General features: G+C 37.0%; 1 protein-coding gene across 1 annotated transcript in view; it reads right to left on the bottom strand.

The window, feature by feature from the left end:
- Positions 1 to 4,018: 4,018 nt before the first annotated feature.
- LOC111089875 overlaps positions 4,019 to 8,719 on the bottom strand; it is a 16,764-nt gene continuing 12,063 nt past the window's right edge. Inside the window, exons 4-5 of the mRNA XM_022403111.1 lie at positions 4,546 to 4,644; positions 4,019 to 4,090 (exon numbers count right to left, since the gene is read on the bottom strand). Of these exons, the coding sequence (XP_022258819.1) occupies positions 4,019 to 4,090; positions 4,546 to 4,644 (171 nt within the window). The remainder of the gene's footprint in view (positions 4,091 to 4,545; positions 4,645 to 8,719) is intronic.

Raw genomic sequence — 8,719 nt, 5'->3', positions numbered from 1 at the left:
TATGACATTTGTATACTTAACCACCTATTGTAACGGCCAGGAAGGACGTTGCTTATGTTTTATTATATTGGAGCATGGCTATTGTACTTCAGGTTACTAATTATCAATCTAGACATCGTAGGTTTCGTGATGCTATCTTAAGCTTTGTTTGTTTGTCCTAGGGGACCTGTTTTAGAAACCCCCTTTTGTTTTTGTTTTTTCTTTTAGGCCTAACATGGCCTAGTGGTTATGGCACTTTATTCACTATCTGTGAATCGTGAGTTCGAATCCCGTCATGGCGGTCATTTTCACTTTTCGTTGGTAAAAGAGTAGTCCAAGAGTTGGCGGTGGGTGGAGTTGGTGGCGAGCACCCTAACCACCTGACCATGCCGGGCACAGATGTTACTACTGTTAGTTAATGTTATCAAATATATATATTTTTTTGTTTAATAATTAATTCATCTTTCATGCTAGAGAGGATACTCTCTGTTTTGCCTTTTCGTGTCTCCTTTTTTCGTACGCCCCCCAGTGGCACAGCGGTATGTCTGCGGACTTATACTGCTACAAACCGGGTTTCGATACCCGTGGTGGGCAGAGAACAGACAGCCCTTTATCACCTTTTCATATACTAGATTGACTGTAATTTTTAAAGATACGTTATTTAGAACATACTGTGTTGCCCCCCAGTAGCACAGCGGTATGTCTGCGGACTTACAACGCTAGAATCCGGGTTTCGATACCCGTGGTGGGCAGAGAACAGACAGCCCTTTATTAACTATTCACATACTAGATTGATTGTAATTTTTAAAGATACTTATTTAGAACATACTGTGTTGCCCCCCAGTAGCACAGCGGTATGTCTGCGGACTTACAACGCTAGAATCCGGGTTTCGATACTTATTTAGAACCTACTGTGTTATCTAGCGTTTAAATAAAATTGATTTAAATCGAAATTGATGGTTTAACCCCCCTAACGTTTGGGCTCTGCTTCTGGAAGTACCTCACCCACTAGGACACATGTTACCTACCCACAGTGTAGTTTGTGCCCCCTTGCTGTCTCAGGGGCAGGGCTTAGGGCTTATAACTCTAAAAGTTGCATTTGAAATTCGCGATGGGCGTACGACACATTCTGTAACTTTGCGTTTAACAACAAACAGAAAAACGTAGTTTGTACCCCAGTGTATATGTGTGTGTGTGTGTAATTTGGCCTTATTATTTAAAGCCGTACACACACACACACACACACACACAATTCATGATATCTGAAGTAGACCGTGGAATTTTTATCATATCTATGGTTTCTGGTATTCAACCGATTAAACACTCTCGATGTGTATATCCAATAACGTCACCCCTTCCCCAGTGCTGTTAGTCATGCAATGTCTGTCCTTCCTTCCGAATACTTTAAACAAATTCCCAACTACTAATTTTAAGGGGGGGACTAACTCTTAAAAATTGAAGTATACCCCGTGCAGAAAATAGTTTTTTTGAAAAAGCCGGAAAAATTCGCATACTGTATGTAAAAAGAAATAGCTCCGAAAGAAATAAAAAAACGAGTTCGGGTTATCTGTATAAAACTATAAAATGCTAAGAAATAAACTCTCTGTTTTGCCTTTTCGTGTCTCCTTTTTTCGTACGCCCCCCAGTGGCAATAAACACTGGGGAAATAGAAGTTCTAATCATATCGTATCTCTGTCAAGCTAAGAGCCTTATCAGTAGATGATCTGGCTAACGGTATATACTTGTGGTTTTAGCTGCACTGTAGGACTTGTTGCTAGGATACAGTAAGAAAAATTGTTGTCTGTCATAGTGATTGTGACGTTAAGACTTGTAGCTGGAACCGAAACGATACACTGTTAAACAATTGTTTATTCTAGTGATAATCAAGCCACCTGGTGTTTTGTTTCGTTCAAATAATAGTCACGTGAAACCCAGTCGTCAGGTTGGATGGAATTCAGTCCTACAGTTTCCAGAGTGGACATGGATTGAAGAAGTTGGATCACATAGTCATAACAGCAGGAAAAGAAGAAAAAAAAAACGAAACAAATTGATGTTCAGCATGAATACTTATTAGCTATTTTTTTTATACGCCAGAATAACTATTTATAAGCCAGGTGAATAATAAGTCACTCACATATACAAACAAGTTATGTAAAGGGTCCTTCTGTCTTTCCAGTGTGACGTAATATCCTGTTCTTCTAACCACGTGTAACATCCTATTCAGTTCATGTCACGTGCCTTTTCCTCTCTTTATGTGTGACGCAATATCCTATTCAAGCCATGTCACAGGCCGGTTATTCTCAATTCTTTATGATGTAAGTCCACCTACAATAACTTTTAGACAAGACGTGCTCCAACATTTGGTAAAACTTCATTAGTTCGTTAGAAACAGTGTTGTGGAGCATGGGGCCTAAATCACTATACGTTAAGGAGTTGTGGAGCAATGAACTCTCATTACTAACTATACATCAGGAAGTTTCTTGTGGAGCATGGGGCCTAAATCACTATACGTTAAGGCGTTGTGGAGCAATGAACTCTTATTACTAACTATACATCAGGAAGTTTCTTGTGGAGCATAAGGCCTAAATCACTATACGTTAAGGAGTTGTGGAGCAATGAACTCTTATTACTAACTATACATCAGGAAGTTTCTTGTGGAGCATAAGGCCTAAATCACTATACGTTAAGGAGTTGTGGAACAGTGAACTCTGATTACTAACTATACATCAGGAAGTTTCTTGTGGAGCATAAGGCCTAAATCACTATACGTTAAGGAGTTGTGGAGCAATGAACTCTTATTACTAACTATACATTACTAATTATACACAAGTAATAACAAAAAGTTTGGAACAAAATAAGGGCAATGTAGGGATGGCAATGTCAAAAAGTACAGAAACAAGGTAAGGATGAATACACAAAACTATACAAAACTCCCTATATAAGTAGCCACATCTTTCCAAGAAAAACTTTTATCAACAACTAAATGTTGAATTCCTTCCAGTTGCATGAATTCAGGTTTTAATAAAAGCATTCAAACTGAATAATGCTATTCAGTCTTACAATGGCTAATTCCCAAACACTTGTAACATTAACTCACTGGCTACTTATGTAGGGATTTTTGTATGGTTTTGTGTATTCATCCCTACCTTGTTTATGTATTTTTTGACATTGCCATCTCTACATCATTCTTATTTTTAAACAATGAATATTTTATAATGAATGGTAGTCGCTATGAAGGCACCAGTTTCAGCCTGGAGTGATGACTTGTCTTGATGGACTTCATGTGCTGAACACTATACTGTTTCTGAACTCTTCAAGTTCAACATTTTGGTGTGTAAATCATCACAACAACTTCAAGTCTTCTGACGTCAGAATCATATAATCAGCAGAACATTTGGTTGTTATGTTACTCGCCGGTTTTTTTTTTACTTTAGCGATGTTTTTTGGCTAAACTGAAGGTGTTAATAGCTTTTGAAAACCTAAGTTAGGTGTTTATAAAAGTCTCTTAGATTGTTATAAGACAGATTTTAAATTGTGATGAGCAATAAATAACATGAGTTGGCCATTTTCTTCCTGGCCCATCTTCACATCATGCTTAGGCTTAGTAGTTAGGAAGTTTGTTGTGAAGCAACGGTGTTGTATCAGTATAAATCAAAAAATTATTGCGGAAAATGGGGCCCATATTACAGCATATCAGAGACTTTGTTGTGGAACTTGGGACCTTGTCGTTACATCTTAAAAAGTGTGTTTTGAAGCGTGGCTCTTGTTTTTTTTATATGTTAAGACGTTCGACGTGGAGCTGTTAACTGTGACGTTGCGGTGACGTAATATTACAATTTCCAAGTCCAAACATTAGGACTATTTTACATGAACGCCGTAGTGTTGTGTATGCAGACTAAAGAAGTGTATGGTGGTAGAGATAAAAATAGCTTGTACAAAATTCATTATTCATTCGTTCAGTTGGAATTTCAGATTTTAGATGGGGAATATCAAGACTAACGAGCTGCGAGGCTACCATTTGAAACAGTAAAACTCGAGATTATAACGTTAAAATACGTGGTTTGATTACTGCAGTTGGCACAGCAGAGATAACTCCTTGTGCAGCTTTGCACTTAACAACAAGTAAACATAGATGTCGTTCTATTTGGGAGTAACGCCTGGAACCAGTAAACGTTTTATTTGTGTGTGTTTTCTATTATTTATGTAATGTTAATTTCAATAACAGTATATATATATATATGGTGTTCTTTTACATTTTTTAATACATATATTTCTATTAAGATTAATATTTTGCACAATTAATTTAGTATGAGTACGTGGATTTAGGAGTATCATGAGTCTTCTAAGCTGGCTGAACTTCGGGAGATATTATTGGGATTGTGACCGAAAACGTTACTAACATCGAGAATACCCAACTGGTGAATTAATGCATTATAATTAATATATATATATATATATATAAGGTTGATATATTAAATTAGTTATATCCATAGCTCTCTCCTGTATGAATAGCTTGCTTTGATCGGAAATTAATATTAATTCTTTAGGATTTTTTTTTTTACTTACCACAAGACGATATATGTAATACATAGTAACTGATACGTCGTACAAGATAACGAACAGTGTCACCACAGTCCAGGGGATAACATAGACGATTTGTTTTCGCTAAAAACATAAAGAATTAAATATTACATTACAATTGTGGAAAAGTAACAAAAACTTGTGTGAAAAAAAAAAGTGATGCGTTATTTTTTTTTTTTTACAAATATTAAATCCAGTCAGAAAAGATGTTACAAAGACAGCCAATATGGTGGAAGTTTAGATTCTACTAAAAATGTATACGCCATTAAAAAAGACGTATCAGAGTAGCAGTACTCACTATTAAAGTATATTTCTTTATCAGAATTTGTTTTTTATTTAGCTTTCATTTTTATGGTATCATTTACTTCGTGTCACAGCAACTATCACTTTATGGAGTCCTTTTTTTTGCCCCCCCCCCCAGTGGCCCAGCGGTATGTCTGTGGACTTATAATGCTAGAATACGGGTTTCGATACCCGTGGTGAGTAGAGCCCAGATAGCCCTTTGTGTAGCTTTGTGCCTAACTATAAACAAACCCTTTTTTTCCCTACTGCCCTTCTATGGCTCAGAGGTAAGTCTGAAGATTTGCAACGCTAAAAACCGAGTTTCGATACCCGTGATGAGCACAGACCAAATAGCCCATTGTGTGGCTTAGCGCTTAACAACAAACAAAGTTTCCTTGTTGAGTTGCGGGATCGAAGTTCATCACTGAACATGCCCATTTTTTTCGGCCATGGAGTCGTTATAATGTTACAGCCAATCGAATTAGTAAAGAGTAGCCTAAAAGTTTATAGTGGTTCGTGCTGACTATCTTGTCTATCGCTGTCAAGTAGCTTTATGCATAATTCAACGAACAAATAAAACTTCTGAAGAGTCTCCTTCTTTCAGGCGTTGAATGGATATATTACATTCTCGTGTTCTTATAATTTTATATCAATGCTTTCTTTCTTTATCAGTTCACTTTTTTGTTTACGGCCCCCGGCATGGCCAGGTGGTTAGGGCGCTCGACTAGCAAGCTGAGGGGTGGGGCAGAAGTGGGTTTATTTATTCATACGCTAAAATCCGTGGTTCGATTCCCCGTGGTGAACAGATTATCATGATAGTACTGGAAGAGATCTTTAAACAGACACTTGAACTTGGCAGTGTGACAAATGAATGTTTGATGTATCGTCAGATATAATGACATGCAGTGACTGATCAACATTATGTTAAAATATAAATAATTGGCCGTGCGTGGCCTACATGGCTAGTGTGCTCAGACTTTAAATCTTAAGGTTCATGGTCTGTTTCCACACAGAAAAAAAAAGAAAGAAAAAAAGGGGGGTCACTTTTCACTTTGGAGTAGAGAATATATTATAAATGTGACGACAAAACCCAACGATTTGATAAAATAAGAGTGATCTAAAAGTTGGCTGTAGAGACTGTTCACTAGCTGCTGGCTCGGGCGCTTGACTCGCAATCTGAGGGTCGCGGGTTCGAATCCCCGTCCTACCAAACATGCTCGCCCTTTCATCCGTGGGGGCGTTATAATGTGACGGTCAATCCCACTATTCGTTGGTAAAAGAGTAGCCCAATAGTTTGGCGGTGGGTGGTGATGACTAGCTGCCTTCCCTCTAGTCTTACACTGCTAAATTAGGGACGGCTAGCGCAGATAGCCCTCGTGTAGCTTTGTGCGAAATTCTGAAACAAAACCAAAACCAAACTTTTTTTTTTTTTTACATACCTCAACTTTTCTCTTTGTTTGAATTGTATTTGGTTGGTGTGTGTTTCATATTAGATTACTGATTGTGTTAGATTCTCTATATGTTCGATAGAGTTCTTCATTTGTCCTTATTAGATTAATTATCACTATCTTTGGTAGGCTATCATTCTAGAAAATATTGCCCCGCTAACAATTAAAACAGTGAACATCATGATATTTCACACGTTTCATCCACCATGATGGACCAGGCGTGACCTAGTATATAATGTGCCTGAATGTGAATCTTGAGGTCCATGGTTCACATTCCAGTATTGTTTCAGTACTTTGGTGCCGTGGGTGTGTTATAAGAGTGGCGGTCAAATCCTCATAGACAAGAATAATTCAAGAGTTGGCGGAGGGTGCTGTTAATTATATATGTATGGATATATATAAGCCTATTCTATACTTTGAGACGTATGATACTGCTCCTTTAAGAAAGGACCCAAAGAAACTGTGATGAAATAATATTTTGTATCGGCAACACAGTTATAAGTATTATATATCACAATATCCTGTGAGCACGAGTGTTGAAACTAACTAAATTACATTGTAGACATTTTAAATGCGAGCATGTGTGTGTATGTCTGTATATATTCTTCTTTTTTATCTGAAACTGCTTCCCCCAGTGGCACAACGGTAAGTCTGCGGACTTATAACTCTAAAAACCGGGTTTCAATACCTGTGGTGGGCACGACACATATAGCCCATTGTGTAGCTTTGTGCTTAACATCAAAACAAATTTGATAACTACAAACAAAGCTCTTATCTCTAAGCAAATAAGGGCGCTGTTTTCCAGGTGTTGGCGAATATCGAATTTTTAAACCCCTATACACACAGGTTTCCCCTTTTTAAACCCCCCATACACACAGATTCTCATGTACACGTCAAAGCTGAAATCTTTAGTCAGCAGTAACGATAAAAGTAACGAAAATATTCAATGTAATATTTACCGTTAGATGAGACATGCACGTGACGTCATGCAACGCCGCCATATTGGACGTAAAACATTCTGTTATAGGAATCTATATCAACACGAGATTCGGTAGAGCTTTACATGCTGTCAATGTTATGAACACTGAGTAGAACTTTACATGATGTCAATGTCATCAACATTAAGTAGAGCTTTACATGATCTCAATGTCATCAACATTCAGTAGAGCTTTACATGATGTCAATGTTATGAACATTAAGTAGATCTTTACATGCTGTCAATGTTATGAACATTGAGTAGAATTTTACATGCTGTCAATGCCATCAACATTGAGTAGAGCTTTACATGATGTCAATGTCATGAACATTAAGTAGATCTTTACATGCTGTCAATGTCATCAACATTGAGTAGATCTTAACATGTTGTCAATGTTATGAACATTGAGTAGAGCTTTACATGATGTCAATGTTATGAGCATTGAGTAGAACTTTACATGCTGTCAATGTCATCAACATTGAGTAGATCTTAACATGCTGTCAATGTCATCAACATTGAGTAGAACTTTACATGTTGTCAATGTCATGAACATTAAGTAGAACTTTACATGTTGTCAATGTTATGAACATTAAGTAGAACTTTACATGATGTCAATGTCATGAACATTAAGTAGAACTTTACATGCTGTCAATGTCATGAACATTAAGTAGAACGTTACATGCTGTCAATGTCATCAACATTAAGTAGAACGTTACATGCTGTCAATGTCATCAACATTAAGGTAGAACGTTACATGCTGTCAATGTCATGAACATTGAGTAGAACTTTACAGCTGTTAATCTCTGTATATCGATGAGATAACTTACAGCGTCAGATAACATGATATCTGAAGAAAAAATGTGTTTTATCTCTCCTAAAACGAATGTAAGCGCTTAACGTCCGATATGGCGGAGTAATCTACAGACTATATAACTCTTTGACGTCAGTGTAAGACCTCCATAAGAGTATAGTGCGATTTCTTAGATACGAGATTGCACAATTCGACACTCGGGAAGAGGCGTAAAGAAAACATATTATGTCGTGGTCACGATATATTAAACTTAGCACACGACATAATATTTTTCTTGCATGCCTTTTCCCGGGCTCCGTAATATATGGCCCTGGTTAATCGTTAAGTAATTTGTAATACATATTTAACATAAAATTTTAATGTATAATCTTGCAGTTTCAACTAAATTATGTGTGCAACTTGTATTATGTGTGCATAATCAGTTTAGAAATGTGCTAATTGCTGCGTCCACTGAGGAGAATCGAACCACTTCTTATAGCGTTGCAAATCCGAAGACTTACCCCTGTTCCACCAGATATCGAAAATAATAGTCATTTTTTTTACAAATCGGGAAGAAAAAAAACTCTTACTTAGATCAAATTATTATTTCGTTTACCACAATGAACATGTTTTAATATTATGTTTGTTAACAAAAATACAAAC

This window comes from Limulus polyphemus, unplaced genomic scaffold, assembly GCF_000517525.1.
Source record: "Limulus polyphemus unplaced genomic scaffold, Limulus_polyphemus-2.1.2 Scaffold7714, whole genome shotgun sequence".
NCBI lineage: Eukaryota > Metazoa > Arthropoda > Merostomata > Xiphosura > Limulidae > Limulus > Limulus polyphemus.
The sequence above is the reverse complement of the archived record's forward strand: the minus strand, read 5'-3'. Positions and strand labels throughout refer to the sequence as shown.